General features: G+C 42.9%; 1 protein-coding gene and 1 long non-coding RNA gene across 8 annotated transcripts in view; one reads left to right on the top strand and one right to left on the bottom strand.

The window, feature by feature from the left end:
• The window catches only part of CNOT10 (CCR4-NOT transcription complex subunit 10), a 62,929-nt gene extending 62,405 nt beyond the window's left edge, over positions 1-524 (bottom strand). For 3 of the 5 annotated variants that reach the window (XM_067753605.1, XM_067753606.1, XM_067753607.1), the window contains exon 1: positions 235-405. In XM_067753605.1, the coding sequence (XP_067609706.1) occupies positions 235-256 (22 nt within the window). In that variant the 5' untranslated portion in view covers positions 257-405. Of the gene's footprint in view, positions 1-234 lie in introns of all 5 variants that reach the window. The other 2 variants (XM_067753610.1, XM_067753609.1) reach the window with 2 other exon arrangements.
• An 8-nt stretch (positions 525-532) lies between these two features.
• The window catches only part of LOC137232204 (uncharacterized), a 72,662-nt gene continuing 48,924 nt past the window's right edge, over positions 533-24,270 (top strand). Inside the window, exons 1-2 of one of the 3 annotated variants that reach the window (XR_010946903.1) lie at positions 533-791; positions 12,432-12,486. This is a non-coding gene — a long non-coding RNA (uncharacterized lncRNA). The remainder of the gene's footprint in view (positions 792-12,431; positions 12,487-24,270) is intronic. The other 2 variants (XR_010946902.1, XR_010946904.1) reach the window with 2 other exon arrangements.

Raw genomic sequence — 24,270 nt, 5'->3', positions numbered from 1 at the left:
GCGGCCAGAAGCGGCTTCATACTGCACTTGGTAAGAAACTATCGGACCTTGGGCCCAAAGACTCACAGTAGCGACGGCCAAGGGAGGGGATGGGGGAGAGAAATGCACGCCCCAATTAGAGTCGCCCCGGAGTCCCCATCCCTCGTCCCCACCCGGGGCCCCGCCACCGCAGCATAGGGTCTGCCCGCCCCCGCGGGTCCCGCCGCCCCAGCGCGCGAGGCGCGGGCGCCTCACCTGCAGGCTTGTCTGCGGCCATCTTCCCGCCTCGGCTCGGGTCCTTCCCCGCAGGTGGCGTGGCCTCCACTCCAGCTGCCCGGCTTACCGCTATCCTGGACCTCGGAGGACGACCCTGCGCCCACTCCGGCTCCGGGCCCCTGGGTTCCGGCCTGGGGAGTGGGCAGACGGCGGGCTGAGGAAGTGACGAAGACTAGTTTGCGTCGTCTAGCAACAGCAGCAGCGTCTCCGCCCCGGGCGGTGGCACTACCTCCAGCCATGCACGGTTTCCGCCCCGCCGCGTCCCCTGACACACTACTTCCGGGGGCCGCGGCCGGCGTGGGAACTGCGGCTGGCCCCGCCTCACGCTGGCGTCCCCGGCGGCCCGCCCCCTGCGGCGTGAGCGCGCGCGCCCGGCCGGACGTGCGCTCACCCGCGCGTCTGCGCGTGTGTTGGGTGTGCCGGTTGGGAGCTGCGCGCCGCTGCTGTGTGCTTATCCTGGTTAGAATTCTCGAGTATCCGAGCTCTTGTCCCTCATTTTACATAAAACCACAGTAACTGCACCTGACATCTATATGGTAAGCATTGAGCCTTGCACTTGGCTTGTACACTTTTAATGATTTCTCTCAGCTCTGTGAGAAGGCACAGTTGCGATTCCCCGTTTGGAAACAAAACGAAACATTTTATTTTAGAGGTTTTAGATTTACAAGAAAATTGCAAAATGATACATGGAGCTCTTGTATACTCTTCACCTAGTTCCCCCTGTTGTGATCCTCTTGAATAATTATTACATTACTGTGGTACATCCGTCACATCTAAGAAACAACTTTGGTTGGTACATTACTATTAACTAAATTCAACATTTAGAAAAATGAAAAAAACTTTTTTTAGTCAATGTCGATTTTCTGTTCCAGGATCTTGTCCAAGATACCACATTAAATTATTCATGTCTCCTTAGGCTTTTTTTTTTTTTTTTCCCCCGCTCTGCTGCGCCGCTTGCAGAATCGCAGAATCTTAGTTCTCCGACCAGGGATCGAACCTGGGCCAGCATCCAAGTCCTAACCACTGGACCGCTAGGGAATTCCCTCCTTAGGCTATTCTCGTCTGTAATCACTTCTCAGATTTTCCTTGTTCCTGATGACTTTAACAGCTTTGAAGAATACTGGTCAAGATTTTTTTTTTTTTTTTTTTTTTGCGGTACGCGGGCCTCTCACTGCTGTGGCCTCTCCCGTTGCGGAGCACAGGCTCCGGACGCGCAGGCTCAGCGGCCATGGCTCACGGGCCCAGCCGCTCCGCCGCATGTGGGATCTTCCCGGACTGGGGCACGAACCCGTGTCCCCTGCATCGGCAGGCGGACTCTCAACCACTGCGCCACCAGGGAAGCCCTGGTCAAGATTTTTGAAGAATGGACCTGGATTTGGGTGTATCCAGTGTTTTTCATGGTTAGACTAGGGTTACAGGTTTTTAGGAGAAAGACCACAGAGGTGACCTGCCATTCTCATCACATCAAATCAAGAGTACGAGCTAACAGAATGACTTACTGATGATGTTGACCTTGATCACCTGGCTCAGGTAGTATTTGCCAGGCTTCTCCGCTCTTAAGTCACCTCTACACACTACCCTTTGGAATCATTAAATGTAGCTCACAGTCGAATGGTGGGGAGTGTTAAGCTCTGCCTCCTGCCATGGGGAGTCTGTGCATAAATTATATTCTCTAAGGGAGATTCGTCTCTTCTCCATTTAGTTACTTATTCAATTATATATTTATGTCGGTATGGACTCATGTATGTTTTTTTAAAATTGAAGTATAGTTGATTTACAATGTTGTGTTAGTTTCTGGTGTACAGAAAAGTGATTCAGTTATCCATATATTTATTCTTTTTCATATTCTTTTCCATTATGGTTTATTACATGATGTTGAATATAGTTCCCTGTGCTATAGAGTAGGGCCTTGCTGTTTGTTTATTTTATACATAGTAGTTTGTATCTGCTAATCCCAAACTCCTAATTTATCCCTCCTCTGCTATCCCCTTTGGTAACCATAACTTTGTTTTCTATGTCTGTATGTTTCTGTTTTGTAAATAACTTCATTTATATCATATTTTAGATTCCACCTATAGTGATATCATATGATATTTGTCTTTCTCTCTCTGACTCACTTCACTTAGTATGACAATCTCTAGGTCCATCCATGTTGCCGCAAATGGCATTATTTCATTCTTTTTATGGCTGAATATTATTCCATCGCATATATACACCACATCTTCTTTACATGGACATTTATTTTATATTGTGGTTATAATCCAATACTACATTATTTCGTTGCTCAAATTGTTTCAGCTTTGCTAATTGGAAACCTTTTCAGGTTTGCTCCTATGTCCCTTTGACATGGTTGCTCATGTTTTAAAAAAACCTTCTAAAAAATTCATATTAACATATACACAGAAAATGCACAAAGCATAAGCACAGTTTTTTGAATTTTCATCAACTAAACATATCTACATAACTAGCACCCAGAGGAAGGACAACACATTACCCGCATGCAGGAGCCCCCTTCATGTCTCCTCCCATCCCTGCACAAGGGTAGTTACTAACCGATGGCTAACACCATTGGATTGAGTTTTAAACTCAATAAAAGTGGATCACAATATATTTTCTTTAGAGTCTAGCTTCTTTTGCTCAACCTTACACGATTCATCCATGTCATTGAGTGAAATTAGTTTCTCATTGTTATGTAATGTTCCATTATGAGAATGTACCATAATTTGTGTATTCATTTTTTTGTTGAGTATTTGGGTATTTTGTCTATATTGAATAAGCCCAATATGAATATTCTAGTATGTCTTTTTTTTTTTTTCTTTGCAGTACGCGGGCCTCTCACTGCTGTGGCCTCTCCCGTTGCGGAGCACAGGCTCCGGACGCGCAGGCTCCGCGGCCATGGCTCACGGGCCCAGCTGTTCCACGGCATGTGGGATCTTCCCGGACTGGGGCACGAACCCGTGTCCCCTGCATCGGCAGACGGACTCTCAACCACTGCGCCACCAGGGAAGCCCTAGTATGTCTTTTGATGAGTATGTTAGAGCCCACATAAAAAGACACCTGCAGTGTTTACTGATCTAGCCACTGTAAGGAGCCTCTCAATAAAAAAGGAATTAAAAGGAAATTGAGAGAATTTGGGCTTTTGCTGGATGATTTTAAAGAGGGATTAGGGAAGTCGAGGGGTTGGCAGTTTTGGATTGGAGGCAGTCAGGAAACAGACAATTCAGTGATTGAGTGTCTTAGTTTTTATCTAGTAGTTTTTATCTAGGAGGCAGGAGGATTAAAGCAAGGCTAGAGAGTTGTCATTGGTCAGGGAGCTGCATCAGTCATGTTAGAAGAAGGAGGTGTTCCCTCATTTTTGTGCTTATGGAGGGCTTCATTTCTGTCTTGTCCCAAACACAATTATGGTGTAACCTTCTCTGAACATGTTCATATTCTGTGAGTGTAGTGTATGTCCCGCTGGGAGTGTTCTGCTAGAAGAATTGTTTTTCTCTTAAGTCTCCAGGCTTGTCAGCAGAGCCATTTTTCACCTTCTCACATGTGGTCCCACCTCTTGGACCTTATCCATTTCACAGATATGGAAAACGAGGTGTTAACCCACTTTCCCAAGTAACAAGACTAGTAAACAACTATTATCTTAACTGTTACATTCAGCTTTAAAGGTTCTAGAATTCGCCTATGTGGAAAATGTCTTGGGTCTCTTCTCTCACCTTTCCATATTGGCAGCTCTCCCTCGTTTACAGGGAGGAAGAAGAGTTAATTCAGACGTGGGAGGTGTGGGACTTCCCCAGTGGTGCATTGATTAAGAATCCGCCTGCCAATGCAGGGGACACGGGTTCGAGCCCTGGTCCGGGAAGATCCCGCATACCGCGGAGCAACTAAGCCCGTGCACCACAACTACTGAAGCCTGCAGGCCTAGAGCCCTTGCTCTGCAACAAGAGAAGCCACTGCAATGAGAAGCCCATGCACCGCACCAAAGAGTAGTCCCCTCTCGCCGCAACTAGAGGAAGCCCGCACGCAGCAACGAAGACCCAACGCAGCCAAAAATAAATAGATAAATAAATAAAAATTTATTAAACAAAAAAAAGTGGGAGGTAAAAAATCTCAGTGGGACTCTGCTTGGTCACCAGCCATGGCGAGTCAGTTTGCATCCAGCTAGTGATGGTACCAGCTAGTGATGGTACCACTGTGTACCCACAGTGCCTCAAACCCGATGTGGTCCTTGCCACTTGTGGAAGACTGTCTCCAAGAATGGTTGTCACCAGTCCCTCCCATCCCAATATGAACATTGCTGCTCTTCCCCTCCCTTTGAATATGAGTTGTGACTTGCTCCAACCAACAGAATGCAGAAGTGATGCTGAGCCAGTTTTGGTTCTAGCCCTTGAAAGGCATGGCAGTGTCCACTTTTCCTCCCTTGTACTCAGCTACCATGCTGTAAGGCTATAAGACTGTCCTGCTGGAGCGAGACCATGAGAAGGGGAGCCAAGATGTCCCAAGTGACAACAAGCACCAAGGTTCCAGACATAAGAATGAAGCCTTCTTGAACCTTCTAGCCCAATCCAGCTGCCAGCTCAATGCAGTCACATGAGTGATCCTAGCTAACATCATATTAAGCAGAAAAACTGCTCAGGGGCTTCCCTGGTGGTGCAGTGGTTGGGAGTCCACCTGCCAGTGCAGGGGACACAGGTTCGATCCGTGGTCCGGGAGGATCCCACGTGCTGCAGAGCAACTAAGCCCGTGCATCACAACTACTGAGCCCACGTGCTGCAGCTACTGAAGCCTGTGCACCTAGAACCTGTGCTCCACAACAAGAGAAGCCACCATAATGAGAAGTAGCCCCCACTGGCCAGAACTAGAGAAAGCCCGCATGCAGCAATGAAGACCCAATGCAGCCAAAAAAAAAAAGAAAAGAAAAACTGCTCAGTCAACCCCCAGAATGGTGAAAAATAATAAGTTATTGTTATTGGACAATGACTAATTTAAAAAATTGAGATATAAGCACATACCATGCAATTCACCATTTTAAAGTATATAATTCCATGGTTTTTAGTATATTCACAAAGTTGTGCAGACATTACCAATATCTAATTCTGTGTCAAACCAGCAAGGTAGAGTGGGGTTTTTCGGGGTTTTTTTTTTTGGCCATACCTTGTGGCATGCAGGATCTTTCCCCACCAGGGATCAAACCGGTGCCCCCTGCCGTGGAAGCGCGGAGTCTTAACCACTGGACCACCGGTCCTGTTTTTTGTTTTTTTGTTTTTTTTAATGACTCATTGGTGCCTTCTCCTTGAGGACATTTCCAATTTACAAGTGAAGAAAAAAAAATGTATGTTAAACATATTTTTATTACTCTCTAAAACCTGAATTCAGAAAGATTATTCAACTATAAATAATGGGAAAATTGAGTAGTTAAAATTTTATCATCATCATGATGAGATATTTCAGAACACAGAAAAGTACAGATATATTATGACAAGTTTATTTACCACTCAGATTTGACAAATGTCAACGTTCACCACGTTTGCTTCAGATCTTTCTTTTGAAAACCGTTACTGGTACAGATGAGTCCAATTTATATTCCCTTCCTGATTGCATTTCCCTTACTCTCTTCCCAGAGGTAGCCACTTCTTTGAAGATGCTATGTGTCCTTGTAGTCCATGTTTAAAACATGATATACCCATAAACAACATTTATTATTATTCATTCAACTTTAAATATCACACTGACAGTATCATTCTGAAACTTGCTTTTTAATTTCTTTTATTTAAAAAAATTAAAAAGGGACTTCCCTGGTGGTGCAGTGGTTAAGACTCTGCACTCCCAATGCAGGGGGCCTGGGTTTGATCCCTGGTCAGGGAACTATATCCCGTATGCCGCAACTAAGAGCCTGCATACTGCAACTAAAAGATCCTGCACATGGCAACAAAGATCCCGCGTGCTGCAGCTAAGACCTGGCACAGCCAAATAAGTAAGTAAATAAATAAATATTTTTAAAATAAAATAAAATGTTTTAAAATAATTTTTAAATTAAATTTTTTTTTTTTGCCACACCATGGGGCTTGTGGGATCTTAGTTCCCCAACCAGGGATTGAACCCGGGCCACGGCAGTGAAAGAGCCTAGTCCTAACCCCTGGACTGCCTGGGAATTCCCTGAAACTTGCTTTTTCAACTCAATGCTACATTTTTGAGATTGAAATATATATTCATAATATATAATATTCATTTAAAATATATAATATATTTATATAAACATTATAAATGTATTATATATATTAAACAACATATATAGTTTATAGTATTCCACTAAATGATGATCACTTAGGTATACTTTTGTAGCATGATCCTTACATAGAAGTCTCATAGGGACTTCCCTGGCAGTTCAGTGGTTAACACTCTGCACTTCCAACGCACGGGGCTTGGGTTCAGTCCCGGTCGGGGAACTAAGATCCCACATGCCTCGCAGTGTAGCCAAAAAAGAAAAGTCTCATAAATAATAAAGGCATTAAATATCTCACTGATGAGAAATCTGCAGGTAGACTGTTCCATTGCTAAATCAGTGACTCAGCAGTGTCAAGATGCAGTTGGGCATCCCTGGGGTTCTATCTTCCTCTCGTGGTCCCAAGATAATGGCCATAGCTCTGAGCATCATACGCTTGCCTGTCGCGGTATCCAAAGGAAGTGGAGGAAGGGGGAAAAGAATTTTCCTTTTCCAGCCTTATTCTCTAACAAATAGGTACCACATTTCATCAAACCCAAGATCCTATCAATTTACTACTAAAAATAAAGAGTGCTGACAATGAAACTGACTTAATGCTTTCTTATCCCTTAGAATTTATGTTTAAATAAATAGCTCTTTGAGACCTAGACATAAAATTTTTAAAATTATATATTACTCCTGAGTATACAAAACAAGAAAATAGAAATGAACTAAATTGTTTAAGGTATTTTCAGAACGTCTTCCCGCCAGAGTTCCACTCTAAATTACTTTTCAATTCAGTGCCTTCCCTGTCTGTGTTCATCACCCTCTGTGCCCTCAGGAACACTGGCAGGACAGCAGTCTCCTCACAGAATCACCACTGTTGTCTCAAGAAGGCCCATTCTGCAGGTTTCAGTTCTGGCACTTTCTGGATCTTACCAGAAGTCACGAATGGTAGGTTTTCAGATCGTTTGCACACACACGGGGAACGACAATCACACCATAGCAGCCATCTGACAGAGATTGTGAGAAGCCTGATAATTTCAGAAACAAAAGAAAGAGTGTGTGTCTTAGAATCAATGAAGTACAGTGAATCTTTCTCAGAAGTCTCTCACCAAAATCTCCCCTTAGTTCTCCTCGGTGAAGTTGGTAGCCTGCCCACCACTGGATCAATTACTGGCAAAAGAGATTCCATCTTATGCCTTGGATTCATCACAATGCATCCATAAAACATTTATGTGGGGGATAAGTAAAATCAGGATTTTATTAAACAGGAGGAGCAGGAACGGACTGCTGAAAGGACAGTCCCTTATCACTTTATCACTGTTTTTCTCTTATCGACAGACTCATTTCCAATTTTCATTTTACAAACACAGCTGCAGAACCACCCTTGGACATGTGCACTGTTACCAGAGCTTCTCTAGGATACATACTATAAGGTGGAATTTATTTGAAAGTATAATGAATCCTATGTGTCTATCCCCTAGCCTCATTTCATCATAGACTTATTTCATCTCCCCTGTCCCCTTCTTATGTTTTTGTTGCTGGAATATTTTAAAGCAAGTCCCAGACATCATACCATTCACTTCTAAACACTTCAGTATGCACCCCAAAAGGAATATCCAAATACTTTCTTGCATAACCACAATGCCATTATCACATCTAACACAATTCAAAATAATTCCTTAATATCATTCAATTACCAAGCCATACTCAAATTTCCTCTATTGTATAAAAATACTCTTTCTGTAATTTCTGTTTAGAATCAGGATCAAACAAGATCTCTTTTATTTGGTTATGTCTCTTGTGTTTCTTATAAGTCTTTTAAGTCCTATGTTTCTCTTAATCTAGAACAGTCCCCTACCCTTTTATTTTTTCTTTCATTGACTGGTTGATGAAATTAGAGTCCAATATAAGATCCCTCCTTTGAGATCTGGTATATTGCTTCCTTGTGGACTACATCCTTTATGCTCAATATTTCCTGTGGACTGGAGATCAGCTTTAAAGGCTTGATTATATTATGATTCAAAAAAACTTTTCCCTGAGAATCTTTCCTAGGTGGTGCTGTGTACTTTTTGCATCACTGTCTGGAGGCATGTTATACTTTCTGTCTCATTTTTGGTGACATTTAGATTGATCCTTGGGTTCAGATAGTGACAGTCTGATTTTTTTTTTTTTTTTTTTTTTTGCTGCGTTGGGTCTTCATTGCTGTGTGCAGGCTTTTCTCTAGTTGGGGCGAACGGGGGGCTACTCTTCATTGCGGTGCACGGGTTTCTCATTGTAGTGGCTTCTCTTGTTGCAGAGCACGGGCTCTAGGCATGTGGGCTTCAGTAGTTGCAGCACCTGGGCTCAGTAGTTGTGGCTCACGGGCTCTAGAGCACAGGCTCAGTAGTTGTGGCACACGGGCTTAGTTGCTCTGTGGCATGTGGGATCTTCCCGGACCAGGGCTTGAACCCGCGTCCCCTGCATTGGCAGGTGGATTGTTAACCACTGCACCACCAGGGAAGTCCCTGACAGTCTGATTTTTATACATTTCCTACCAGCCTTTCTCCTAGTGGTTTCTGAAGCACTAATGATCACTGCCTTAATCAGTTATTTCACTAATAGTTGAAACAATTTTCGACTTTCGACACTCCTGCCTCCGTTAACTAGAATCAGGGCTGAGAGCCTCCGTGAATTTTATACGCTAGGCATCTCCCTTGCCTTACCTTAGTCCTAGCCCTAGCTAGAATTTTCTGCAGTGAAAAACTTTCCCTTGTCCACAGTGATATTTGGTTACACTGAAATTCAGTTTATATCAGAAAGGTAGGATGAATGCTTAGTTCTTTCCCCTATAATTATTGATGTTCCGAGGAGTAAGTTGATGTCCCAACAATCTCTAGGACTATTTCTTTTCTAAAAAATTATTCTGAACTCATATATTTTTTATATGTTCAATATGTTTTAATCAACTGCAGTCCTTAATCTTTTTGAAATTAAAGTCCATGTGTGGACTTCCCTGGTGGCGCAGTGGTTAAAAATCCACCTGCCAACGCAGGGGACACAGGTTCGAGCCCTGGTTGGGGAAGATCCCACATGCCACGGAGCAGCTAAACCTGTGCACCACAACTACTGAGCCTGTGCTCTAGACCCCGTGAGCCACAAATACTGAGCCCGAGTGACACAACTACCGAAGCCTGTGCGCCTAGAGCCTGTGCTCCGCAACAGGAGAAGCCACCGCAATGAGAAACCCGCGCACCGCACCGAAGAGTAGCCCCCGCTCTCGGCAACTAGAGAAAAGCCCGCGTGCAGCAAGGAAGACCCAATGCAGCCAAAAATTAAAAAAAAAAAGGCATTCTCAGAGAACTGTAGCCCTATCCTCACCTGCACTTCCCATTCCCATTATCTTCTCTTTTTACCCTTTTCCACCCACCCACCCCTGGTAATCAACTTAAGTTCCTGAGAACTTCAGTTACCCCCCACCTTTTAGAAATATGTAAAATGTGAACATTGCTGAAGTAGAGACTCTTAGTCACCTACCCCAGATGAGTTCATCTTCCAAAGTCATACAGTCAGTGGTGGGGGGAGGGATAAAGTGGGAAATTGGTATTGACATATACATACTGATATGTATAAAATAGATAACTAAAAAGGACCTACTGTATAGCACAGGGAACTCTGCTCAATACAATGTAATGACCTGTATGGGAATAGAATTTTAAAAAAGAGTGGATATTTGTGTATGTATAACTGATTCACTTTGCTGAACAGCAGAAGGTAACACAACATTGTAAATCAACTATAGTCCAATAAAAAAAATAAAGCATTGAATATTTTTAAAAAGTCATACAATCTATAATTTTCACTCATCAAAGGCTCCCTTCTCCTACTCTCCCTGGCAGCTAGGTGTAGTCACAGGACTACTGCTTTAAAAGGTTTTTGCATGTCTTCTTTTCCTCTTTTTTCTTTTTCTTCCAATTCTCCATCCTGCTGCCTAGAATGTAAATGTGATGGCTGGAACTCTAACAGCTATCTTAGATCTTGAAGCCAAGAGTCCAAGGGATAGAGGAGTGGAAAGCTTAAAGAGCTTGCATTCCTGATGATATCATAGACGCTCCATACCAGTTCCAGACTGCATTTGTGTGTGTGTTGCATGCAAGGCTTATTCATTGTTTTTTGGTTTTTTAAAAAATTTATTTATTTTATTTATTTATTTTTGGCTGCGTTGGGTCTTCGCTGCTGCACACGGGCTTTCTCTAGTTGCGGCGAGCGGGGGCTACTTTTTGTTGCGGTGGGCAGGCTTCTCACTGTGGTGGCTTCTCTTGTTGCAGAGCACAGGCTCTAGGCACGCGGGCTTCGGTACTTGTGGCAAGTGGGCTCAGTAGTTGTGGCTCGCGGGCTCTAGAGCACAGGCTCAGTAGTTGTGGCGCACAGGCTTTGTTGTTCCATGGCATGTGGGATCTTCCCAGCAAGGGCTTGAACCCTTGTTCCCTGCATTGGCAGGTGGATTCTTAACCACTGCACCACCAGGGCAGCCCCTATTCATTGTTAATTTGGGTGTTCTATCACATAAAGCTGAAACTAATCTTTTTTTAATTAATTTATTTATTTGCTTGTGCCGGGTCTTGGTTGTGGCAAACGGGCTCCTTAGTTGCAGCTCTTGGGCTCCTTAGTTGCGGCATGCAGGCTCCTTAATTCTGGCATGCGAACTCTTAGTTGCAGCATGCATGTGGGATCTAGTTCCCTGACCAGGGATCGAACCCAGGCCCCCTGCATTCGGAGCGCAGAGTCTTAACCACTGCGCCACCAGGGAAGTCCCTGAAACTAATCTTAACTGCTTCAGTTTCTAAATGAAATTAAGCAAATAGATCTGATTTTATTTTTGCTTGTGTCATTTAAATTTATTATTTCATTATTTATGGTCCCACGTAAATCCTGTAATAACTCAGAATGAAAACCATAAGTTTGCATTAGAAATTTTGGTATTGTGATGTCGTCAGGGCTAATATTGATATATGGTTAGTGTTCATGCGTATGGTTATGCTGGTTGTTTACAGATGACTCCAGTACTGAATGAAAAGTGCCTATGCCATATTTGCTACTAAATATTTCAAAAATCACCCCAAATAAGAATTGCATTCACTGATTTGCACATTTAACAAATAGTTATGGAATGTACTGTGCTAAAGTGTCAATTCAATGGAGAATGAAAATGAACACAGACCCTGTCTATTTACAAACCAATAAGGCTATAGATATTAACGAAGAGTCATATGTATGTATATACATTTGATTGTATATATTTGTTATGTTATATAATATGTTATGACAAATGAGAGGTAGAAGGAGCAGAAAGATGCGATTCTGAGAGTGTTTTTTGTGGGACCTAGCCCAGGAGTCAGGAGGCTCAGAGAAGGGCTGAAGAAGCTAGATCTGAAGGTAGAAATTAGCAAGGTAAAGGGAAGAGCAGGTTCAAAGGCCCTGTGGTGAGAGGGATCCTGCTGAGTGTGAGGGATGAACATATGTTCAGTGTGGCTTGAGCAGAGAGAACGAGGGGCAAGGCGAGGTCCCCGGAGCAGGGAGGAGCCAGACTGTTCCTGGTCACACAGGCCATGTTACAGAGTCCTGTTTGTTTCTTGTCCCACAAGGATCACTGTTTTTTATCACCTGGTGTCCAATGTTTCGAAAACCATTATTTTTCATATGTTTTTGAAATATATTTTCTCTACCTTTTCCTCTAATGGTTACTTAGTATTTCATGGTATAGATGTGTCTTGATTTATACAACCAATCCTCCACGGTGATCATTGAGATATTTTCTAATTTTTTGCTGTTTCAAAGTGTTACAACCAACATCTTTACACATGCACCTTCTCTTCCATTGCATGATAGCTGTGCAGACACAATTTGTCAATAGAAGGGGCTGATGGAAGAAAAGTCAAATGCAGACACCCTTTAGGTAAATTAAACAAGACTTCTCTCTTATGGTCATTTTCCTTTCCAGAACCTGCTGTCTCTCACTCCAGGCCAGCCGCCTTCAGAAACGCCCAGTTTACTAGGTAGGTACCTGTAAACCCCTGTTATGAATTGTTTCAAGTTCCTTCTTTGTGTGTAGGACTGCTTGGCCATTGCCACTTAAGAGGTAAAGTTAGGCAACTGTTTTATTTATTTATATTTTATTTTTAAATTTTTGGCCACACCGCGAGGCATGTGGAATCTTTGGGAATCTTAATTCCCAAACCAGGGATCGAACCCGCGCCCCCTGCATTAGAAGGCAGAACCCTAACCACTGGACCACCAGGGAAGTCCCTAGGCAACTGTTTTAAATATCCCTGAACCTGCTATGATGAAGAGGAGGCCGTTCTGACCACAGCACATAGGAGTCTCTAGAGCCTCACTTCCTCACTCGGGTTTATCAGCTGTATTGATGAATGTCAGTAGCTGGCTCCGAGGGAAGGAAAGCCAAGCCCAGTCACCCCCTTGGGTAAATCAGACAGGTTTTACATACCTAGGGGATCCATGAGGAAGCGAGCAGTCAGAAAACAAATCAATCAGCAGCAATCTTTGGGATGGACAGAAGTGCAAGCTTCAGAACCTAAACAATCTCACCACAAATGTGCGTGTGCTGGTGGTGGGGTGAGGTGCAGATGGGAACATCTGAGTCTCCAGGGTCACATTCAGCCTCCAGGAAGCTCAACTGACCCCTCCTGGGCCCAGACTGCTGTGTGTATGTATCAACCTGGTATGTGCTGGGCCAGGTGACCCTCCCCAGTCCTGGGGCTAAACACTATGGGGTTTCACTGTGGGGCACCATTTACATACCCTCAGCATGGCTGATCATCACCCTGCCCGACCTCAGGTAAGCTGCCTGGTCTACAAAGTTCCTGAACTCAGAGTTGTGGACACGGGACGTGGCTCAGTGCATTGGAGTCTCTGGGATCGTCCAGCAGATCCTTAGACCAGATGAACGGCCTGACTGCACACATACAGGTTCAAAAGCTAGAAGCATCTTTCACCATCCATTCTTGGGAAATGCCTCTTACAACCTTTGCCCATTTCCACAGCCACTGCTGCACCTTTTCCAAGACCTCATCATACTAAGCCTCAGAATTGGCCTTGGACATGGCCTTCATGGTCCCCGGCTCTCTACACACATCCCACATATGTGGCTCTCATTACACGTGTATTAGCGTGAGTTTAGACCTTTGGGATTGGTGTACATACCTACACCCCCTAACTTGGAAACATAAATTTCCCACATCTGCCAGGTGACATCCCATTACAAGTTATACATTTAGGCTCAGCATTTTAAGACTGCTTGCTTTGAGAATATGTGATCTGACCAAGATAATACCTCCCTTTGGACTGTCAAGTTTAAACATGGCGGGTCCAGTTCCAATATGAATTTCAAGAGCTTGACTGAATGATATACACAAGTAACCATATAGAGAGACTGGTTGTGATCTCTCACTCTGCTCCTCCATTCAGTCTGTATCTGTTGAAAGGATGTATCTGTTGCATGGATTAGCCACTGTCTTTATACAGAAACGTCTCCTCTATGACCTGTTTTTCTCCGGAGTACCGGAGACCCTGGTGCCCGCCCATCTCAAGTCTCTCCTCCTCAGTCCAGCTGGTTTAGTCTCACAGCTTTGCCAACTGGGAGTATGTCTTCCACCTTTGCCCTTTCTTTTATCAATAAAACAGGAGGAAGAACAATAGGGCCACAAATCCCTTTCCTTAGGCAGTACAAGGAGGCCAAGGCCATGCTATTTATAGCAAGTAATGCAAACGGAAATAAATCAAGATATTTTCTCCTGTGGGTAACTTTGTTCTGGCTCCTGGCTACTGTTTAACTTCCTTTGGTGATTGTAGCCATATTTTATAAACCCTGCCAGCAGCTGGACCTCGCTCAACTGCAGCAAATCCTGGGAAATCAGACCCAGCTCTCTCTATATATACCTTGTCCTGTGCACTTGCAAACGGACAAGGCTTGCTATCTGATTTCCTGTCCTGACAATTTTGCTTTACTTCATGTCCTTACCATTAAAAAATTTTTTTAATTGAAGTATAGTTGATTTACAATATTATATTAGTTTCACGTGTACAATAGAGTGATTTGAACTTTTTATAGCTTATACTCTACTTAAAGTTATTATAAAATACTGGCTATATTCCCTGTGCTATACAATATATCCTTGTGGTTTATGTATTTTATAAATAGTAGTTTGTATCTCTTAATCTCTTACCCCTTGTTGCCTCCCTCCCTCTCACCTCTCCCCACTGGTAAACCACTAGTTTGTTCTCTGTATCTGTGAGTCTGCTTCTGTTTAGTTATATTGATGTGTTTGTTTTATTTTTTAGATTTCACATATACGTGATGACATACAGTATTTGTCTTTCTCTGTCTGACTTATTTCACTGAGCGTAATGTCCTCCAGATCCATTCATATTGTTGCAAATGGCAGAAATTCATTCTTTTTTATGGCTGAGTAGTATTCTATTGTATATATATATATATATATATATATATATATATATATATACACCAGATCTTCTTTACCAATTCATCTGTTTATAGACACTTGTGTTGCTTCCATATCTTGGCTATACTGCTGCTATGAACATTGCGGTGCATGCATCTTTTCGAATTAGTGTTTTCATTTTTTTTGGATATATACTCAGGAGTGGAATTGCTGGATCGTATGGTAGTTCTTATTTATTTATTTATTTAGGCCGCACTGTGCGGCATGCAGGATCTTAGTTCCCTGACCAGGGATCGAACCCATGTCCCCTGCAATGGAAGCTCGGCGTCTTAACCACTGGACTGCCAGGGAAGTCCCTGGTAGTTATATTTTTAGCTTTTGAGGAACCTCCATGCTGTTTTCCGCAGTGGCTGCACCAATTTACATTCCCACCAACAGTGTACAAGATTTTCAAGTTTATTGTACATCCTTGCCAACATTTGTTATTTATGGTCTTTTTGATGATAGCTGTTCTGACAGGTATGAGGTGATATCTCATTGTGGTTTTGATTTGCATTCCATGTCCCTACCATTCTTGATTTCAGCCCGCAGTATGTGTCAAGGCTCTGTTTGTACTGTATACTGGCCACTCTGTGAAGGACTTTGACCCCAGCAGTGTATTATAGGAGGCAGAGGACTTTAAAGTAGGGAAAGGGGAGGGAAGGATTGACAGGTCAGTTTCAGTGAGAGATAGCAGTCCTGCTAACAACTGTGGGCAACCCCTGCTGGTTTGTATTCTGTTTAACTATTTTGAGAGAAAACAGAAAGTGAGAAACCAGCAAGGTGTGAAAAGATACTGAGGGCTAACCTACATTTGGTTTGTGGGATTAAAAACAATTCTTGTTTTCTGATCATAAACCTCAGGTTTATCTGTAGATAGTAATTCATATACACAATGCAGCAACGACATAAGGCTTTGGCTTTATCCAGAGTTGGCAAATAAAATGACAGTGGTTGAGCTTAGCTATGTGAAGTCACCAGGCAAACTAGACAGTCACCCTGACCCAGGGTAAGATGGAGGCTGGTTAATTGATGATATTAAGAAATGAAAAGGAAGAGGTCAATGGGAGGGGTTAGAGTCCATGTAGAAATAAATGAACACAGTAACAGAAGGAGGCTATGAGAAGGTCAGAAGCACAGGTCCAGCACTGTCTGGAGAAGCCAGTGCTTCCAACATGATTGCCATTCTTTGTGGCAAATATATTATAATGACTGCTATTTTTATCGAGTCTTCCTTTTCTTTTTCTTTTTAAAAATCATTTATTGGGCTTCCCTGGTGGCGCAGTGGTTGAGAGTCCACCTGCCGATGCAGGGGACGCGGGTTCGTGCCCCGGTCCGGGAAGATCCCACGTGCCGCGGAGCGGCTAGGCCCGTGAGCCATGGCCGCTGAGCCTGCGCGTCCGGAGCCTGTGCTCTGCAACGGGAGAGGCCACAACAGTGAGAGGCCCAAGTACCGCAAAAAAAAAAAAATATATATATATATATATATAAATATATATATATAATATATATATAAATATATATATAATATATATAAATATAAATATAAATATATATATAAAATATATATATATATATATCAGGGACCCAGCAGCTCCGCGGCACGTGGGATCTTCCCGGACCGGGGCATGAACCCGCGTCCCCTGCATCGGCAGGCGGACTCTCAACCACTGCGCCACCAGGGAAGCCCCTATTTATATTTTATTGAGGCATAATATTTTTAATTAAAAAATTTTTTTTTTAATTTTTGGCTGCACGGCACAGCTTGTAGGATCTTAGTTCCCCAACCAGGGACTGAACCTGGGCCACGGCAGTGAAAGCGCCAGGTCCTAACCACTGGACCACCAGGGAACTCCACTGAGGCGTAGTTGATTTACGATATTAAATAAGTTTCAGGTCTACAACATAGTGATTCACAATTTTTACAGGTTACGTTCCATTTATAGTTATTATAGAATATTGGCTATGTTCCCTGTGCTGTACGATATATCCTTGAAGCTTATTTATTTTAAACACAGTAGTTTGTATCTCTTAATCCCCATACCCGTATCTTGCCCCTCTCCACTTCCCTCTCTCCACTGGTAACCACTAGTTCGTTCTCCATATCTGCGAGTCTGTTTGGGCCTCGTTTTCTTTATCTGTGAAATAAGGAGGTTAAACTAGAGAATGTAGGGGAAACCGTGAAAATCATTGAAATGGAGCAAAATGATTACTGGGTGTCTTCAGTGGAAAAATAGGCAGACATTATCTGAACACACTCTGCTGGGTCATCTAATTCTATGGAGTATCTGCGCCTTTTCTTGTCTTTGAGCTCTTTTGTAAATTCATAAATTGTAGATAACTGATGGCAATGCAAATGATTCTTGTCCATAGGCATGCAACTAAAGTTTGATAGGTGGAAATACAATTGAATTCTTTCTTTCCCTGCATTCTTACAATTGTGTATCAATTTGTAAGTTCATTATTACCAATTGCTTATATATGTGGTTCTTTGTATTATCCTTTGACCCAGTTATAATATCTTATTAGTCCTCTAATTTGTTAAGGAGTTAAATAAAATCTTTGACCTATTATTATTTTATATTTTGATGAGTGTCACAATTTTACCATGTTTAAAAAACTATCCTTTACAACAATTGCTCAAAAATCCAATGATCACAAAACTATTTGGTAGAAAACCATAGTTTTTTTAGGAGGATACTGTGGTGAAAGTGATGAATTGCTTCCAAAATTGCTTAATTTAGCCTGTGGTTATAATTTTACACCAGAAAGATATAGATTAAAAAGATCAATTGCTTGCTATACACCTGAAACTAACACAACATTGTAAATCAACTATACTTCAATTTTTTTTTTTTTTTTTTTTTGCGGTATGCGGGCCTCTCACTGTTGGCCTCTCCCATTGTGGAGCACAGGCTCCGGACGCGCAGGCTCAGCAGCCATGGCCCACGGGCCTAGCCGCTCTGCGGCATGTGGGATCTTCCCAGACCGGGGCACGAACCCGCATCCCCTGCATCGGCAGGCAGATTCTCAACCACTGCGCCACCAGGGAAGCCCTATACTTCAATTTTTAAAAAAAGATCAAATACTAGAGAGTAATGGATTTACCAAATACCCCAGGTGTATGCCTGAGTCATGTAGAAGCTAATTGGTTCAAGGTGTTTTCTTAACAGAAATTTTATTGGCCAGGCTTGTACCTGAGATCATTCAGAGTAGAGACTCTTCCAGCCTTTGCCTCGGCTATACTTTGGTAAATATGCCTTTGTCATGTGCCATCTATGTCCACTTGGGGCTTTCTGTTGACAGAAGCAGCTACAGCTTACTACGCTGGGGTGGTTTCAAGCAAGACCACTGTGCAAGAAATGATAGTGGAGTAAGATTCGGGGTGGGCAGCCTTGAGAGGAAATGTACATATGGGAGAAGGAGTTCTGAAGGGATCTTCACAAATCAGTCAACACTTGTACAGATCTATCCGTAAACCAGGTATGAGCTTTTTCTTTATCCAAACCTGGTCCTAGGAAACTCTCCATGAGGTCATGGTGTGGCTTGATGGAGGGGCGGCAATGCAACAGGAGTGGGTGTCAAAGGAGAAATAGGTGTTGAATAAGTCCTAGCCATATGCGTATACACCTTGCATATGCCTTTTAGACCTGCTCCAATCTGCTCTCGTGTGTACGTGTACCACCACCATCTGAGGATGCAATGCTGCTGCACACACCTGACCTCATGGCTTGGCAGGTCAGAGAGCACCCAGTCTGTAGAGTTACCAGATTTCTCACAGCCAAGCATCTGGTCCTATCAGGGCTTAGTAACAAACCAGAAACTTTTTCTCAAAAGTAGAATAGTTAATAGCAGAAGAGGGCATGGCTTTGCTCCAAAATTGTACCTATTTAGACTATGATTTTCCTACTGGGGCTTTGTCTGGTACTTTTATTTACCAAAAACATTCAAGTGCTATGCTGTGTCAAAAGGCCCAAGTGGCAGGGTGGCTTGTACCGCAGCCTGGATTCACTGCAGAGTTTTATTGCTCTGGGACCCCACTTAAAACTGGCTTCTTTAAGGCAAGTGGTCTGGAGCAGCACATTCAAAGGTGGTATAATTTTGCCTTCAAAATTCAAAGAAGCTAAAACTATAAAACTCTTAGGAGAAAACATGGGTATAAATCTTTGTGACCTTGGATTAGGCAATGGTGTCTTACATAGATATGTGGTTTAAGATATGATACTTAAAGCACAGCAACCAAAGAAAAAACAGATACGTTGGACTTCATCAAAATTAAAAACTTTTGTGCATCAAAAGACACTATCAAGAAAATTAAAAGATCACTCACAGAGTGGGAGGAAATATTTGCAATTACGTATCTGGTAAAAGTCTAGTATCCAGAATATAAAAAGAACGCTACAACTCAACCATAAAAAGACAACCCATATGGGAACATATGTATATGTATAACTGATTCACTTTGTTATAAAGCAGAAACTAACACACCATTGTAAAGCAATTATACCCCAATAAAGGTGTTAAAAAAAAAAAGACAACCCAATTTAAAAATGGACAAAGGATCTGAACAGAAGTTCCTCCAAAGATATCCAAATGGCCAATAAGCACATGAAAAGATGCTCAACGTCATCAGTCATTAGAGATGCAAGTCAAACCATAATGAGATACCATTTCACACCCACTAGGATGGCTATAATAAAAAAGATGGGCAATAGAAAATGTTGGTGAGGATGTGGAGAAATTGGAACATACATTGTTGTTGGAAATGTAAAATAGTGTAGCCACTTCCAAAAGCAGTTCAAAAACTTAAAACCCAGCAGTTCCACTCCTAGATAGATCACCCAAGAGAAGGGAAAACAAATGTTCCCACAAATACTTATACATAAATGTTCATAGCAGCATTATTCATAATATCCAAAAAAAAAAAGGAAACAGCCTGTCAACTGATGCATGGATAAACAAAATGTGGTGTATCTTATACAATGTAATGTCACTTGGCCATAAAAAGGAGAAAAATACTGACACATGCTACAACATGAAAACACGCTAAGTGAAAGAAGCCAGTCGCAAAAGACCACATATTCTATGATTCTGTTCATACGAAATGTCCAGAATAGGCAAATCCATAGATACAGAAAGTAGATCAGTGGTTGCAGGGCTGGGAGGAGGGGGATGGGGAGTGACTGCTAATGAGTTTGAGAGTTTCTTTGGGGGATGATGAAAATGTCCTGGAATCAGAGAGTAATGAGGATTGCAAACCTCTGAGAATAAACTAAAATCCACTCAATTGTACTTCGTTCTTCTTTAATCTGAAAACAGTTCTTCAATCTGTCTTTGTCTTTCATGACATTGATGCCTTTGAAGAATATAGGCCAGTTATTTTGTCCTCCATTTGAGCTTGTCTGCAGTTCCTTCATGTTTAGATTCAGGTCGTGCATTTTGGGGCAGAAATGATGTTGTCTTTCTCAGAGCCTTATTTCAGGAGGCACCTGCTGTCAATTTTCCTGGTGTCACTTTGTCTCAATACTGGTGATGTGAACTTGGATTGGGTGCTAAAGCTGCTGTCTGGCAGGTCTTGCCACTGTCAAGTTACTATTTGCCCCTTTACAATCAATATGTAATTTGTGGGGAGGTACTCTGACACTATGTAAAAAAACCTATTCCTCGTGAGACTATATCACTAGCTTTAGCATCCATTCACGATTTTCTGAATCCTCTAAGGGTTTTGTTTTGTTTTGTTTTTTAATTTAATTTAATTTAATTTTGGCTGTGTTGGGTCTTTGTTGCTGCATGTGGGCTTTCTCTAGTTGCAGCGAGTGGGGGCTACTCTTCGTTGTGGTGCGCAGGCTTCTCATTGTGGTGGCTTCTCTTGTTGCAGAGCATGGGCTCTAGGGTGCGGGGGCTTCAGTAGTCGTGGTGTGCAGGCTCAGTAGTTGTGGCACACGTGCTTAGTTGCTCCGTGGCATGTGGGATCTTCCCGGACCAGGGATTGAACCCGTGACCCCTGCATTGGCAGGTGGTGAATCCTCTAAGGTTTAAAATGACTTGTTTCTACTCAGACTAGAGGCTGTTTAAATAATTGTTGTTTTACTCCTAAATTAATACCAATTCCTCTACAAAAGGGTTTGTTTGTTTTTAAAAATCTTGATATTCTCCTGATCACAAGAAGGGCATCCAGGCAGAGAAAAAGTTTGACAAAAAGAATTAAAAAAACAGCAGGGTGCTTTCCTTTTTCTCTTCTCTTTTGTTTTCACATGCAACCTCTGTGTCTAGACATGGAAATAAACACACAGTTGTTCAGTGTAATTGTATCTATTGTTTAGGGGGCTGAATCAGGCTGGTGGGGAGGACTCACTAATGAAGAGGTTAACACTATTTTTTCCTTCCCACTCAGCACCCATTGGAACAAGTACAGCTTTGGAAACGTAAAATAATGTTTTCAATGTCTTATTAAGCCCATCATTTGATTTCCTTTTTTGGTAGTCCTGGTGATGGTGGGTGCAGATATTGGGGAAGCCAGTGGCTCAGGAGACATTCTGGAAATAAAATGCTACAGGAACAAGTGATCAGACTTCACTGATGCATGTCTCAGCACACTGCTTCCTGGCTACAGACAACCTTAACTTCAGTTTTCTAAGCCCCAGTTTCCTTATCTGAAAAGTGGGAGGGGATAATAATAGTACCCAACTAATTGTTTAGCTGATTAAATGAGATAATACATCGTGAAGCACTCTGTATGGGGTTGGCACCTAATTAAGTACTCTGTAATGTTTGTTATTATTATCATTATTCAGTGGTCTTAACTGGGCAGGGGTTATTGCAGTGACTGCTTTAGGAGGAAGACTAAGTTGCCAGGCTGGATGCTCAATCCTAAAATCCTAATACCACTGCCTACTAATTTAATCAGTGTAGCCTCAGCTTGTTTGGGCTTTGAAGGGCTTTGTAGCTCCAGGTGTTGCCAATTAAAAGGCAAAGGCCTGAGGACATGTTCACCTCCTGTGCTGCCTTAGAGAGCAGAGCCCTGGGAGGGACAGAAATGCAGGCAGGAGAGCTCCAGCTCTAGAAGGATGGTAAGGGAGTGTCTGTAGCATCAAAATATCTGGGTTTAAATCTCACCTCCTGGGAATGAGTGGTGTGAGTTTCATTACTGTTTATTTTTTTTACTGGAGTATAGTTGATTTACAATGTGTTAATTTCTGCTGCACAGCACAGTGACTCAGTTTTATATATATATATATATATATATATATATATATATATATATATATATATATATATATGAAGCTAGTGGCTCAGCAGACATTCATGGCCGTGTGTGTGTGTGTGTGTGTGTGTGTATGTTTTCATATTCTTTTCCATATGGTTTATCCCAGGACATTGAATATAGTTCCCTGTGCTATGCAGTAGGACCTTGTTTATCCATTCTATGTATAATAGTTTGCATCTGCTAATCCCAAACTCCCAGTCCTTCCCTCCCCGACACCCCCTCCCTCTTGGCAACCACAAGTCTGTTCTCTATGTCTGTGAGTCTGTTTCTGCTTCGTAGATAGGTTCATTAGTGTCATATTTTAGATTCCACCTATAAGTGATATCATATGGCACTTGTCTTTCTCTTTCTGACTTACTTAACTTAGTATGATAATCTGTACTTGCATCCATGTTGCTGCAAATGGCATTACTTTGTTCTTTTTTATGGTTGAGTAGTATTCCATTGTATATATGTACCACATCTTCTTTATCCATTCATCTGTCGATGGACATTTAGGTTGTTTCCATGTGTTGGCTATTGCAAATAGTGCTGCTATGAACATAGGGGTGCATGTATCTTTTTGAATTATAGTTTTGTCTGGATAAATGCCCAAGATTATATATATCCTGGGATTGCTGGGTCATATGGTAACTCTAGTTTTCTGAGGAACCTCCATACTGTTCTCCATAGTGGCTGCACCAACTTACATTCCCACCAACAGTGTAGGAGGGTTCCCTTCTCTCCACATCCTCTCCAGCATTTATTATTTGTAGACTTTAAAAAAAAATAGCTTTATTTATTTATTTATTTATGGCTGCGTTGGGTCTTTGTTGCTGCATGCAGGCTTTCTCTAGTTGCAGCAAGCGGGCTTCAGCTTCAGCGGGCTTTGTTGTGGTGCGCGTGCTTCTCATTACGGTTGCGGGGCACAGGCTCTAGGCGTGCAGGCTTCAGTAGTTGTGGCACGTGGGCTCAGTAGCTGTGGCTTGCAGGCTCTAGAGCACAGGCTCAGTAGTTGTGGTGCATGGGCTTAGTTGCTCCACAGCATGTGGGATCTTCCCGGACCAAGCCTCGACCCATGTCCCCTGCATTGGCAGGTGATTTCTTTCTTTTTTTTTTTTTTTTGCGGTAGGCGGGCCTCTCACTGTTGTGGCCTCTCCCATTGTGGAGCACAGGCTCCGGACGCGCAGGCTCAGCAGACTCCGCGGCATGTGGGATCTTCCCAGACCGGGGCACGAACCCGTGTCCCCTGCATCAGCAGGCGGACTCTCAACCACTGCACCACCAGGGAAGCCCCAGGCGGATTCTTAACCACTGCGCCAGCGGGGAAGTCCCTGTAGACTTTTTAATGATGGCCATTCTGACTGGTGTGAGATGATACCTCATTGTAGTTTTGATTTGCATTTCTCTAATAATTAGTGACATGGAGCATCTTTTCATGTGCCTATTGACACATGACACTGCCTATATGTCTTCTTTGGAGAAATGTCTGTTTAGGTCTTCTGCCCATTTTTTTTTTTTTTTTGTCAGGGATCAATCTCTTTATTCACAACAGCATTTCAGGAAAAGGCAAACTTCGCTTGCTGCCCTTTGATGAGGTGTAGCCTCTGCCCCCACCGGGCGTCTCCATGGAGCTCTGCACCCCTTGGGGACCTTCCCTGAACCCCCAGCATGTGGGAGCCCCAAGAGATGACGGCCAGGGAGTAAGGCGAGGTCGGCATCACAGAAGAAAAACCAGGTGGCTCTTGAACCCCATTCTCTCTGGTCTCACACCACAGTTCAGAGCGCCAGGCAGCCCACAGCACAACTTACTGTACAGAACATCCAAGGGCTCCAAGTCCAGGAAGAATCAAACGCAGAGAGGCAGGGAAAGCTCTCCCACATTTCTGTCCACAATGGCCAGTGCTGTGAGGACAGATGGCCAGCCAGAGGCCTCTGGCCAGCACCGTTCTGCTCATTTTTTTGATTGGGTTGTTTGATTTTGGTGTTGAGTTGTATGAGCTATTTGTATATTTTGGAAATTAAGCCCTTGTCAGTTGCATTGTTTGCAGATGTTTTCTCCCATTCTGTAGGTT

This window comes from Pseudorca crassidens, chromosome 10 (assembly GCF_039906515.1).
Source record: "Pseudorca crassidens isolate mPseCra1 chromosome 10, mPseCra1.hap1, whole genome shotgun sequence".
In the NCBI taxonomy this organism is placed as follows: domain Eukaryota; kingdom Metazoa; phylum Chordata; class Mammalia; order Artiodactyla; family Delphinidae; genus Pseudorca; species Pseudorca crassidens.
This window is presented reverse-complemented; position numbering and strand designations above follow the sequence as displayed.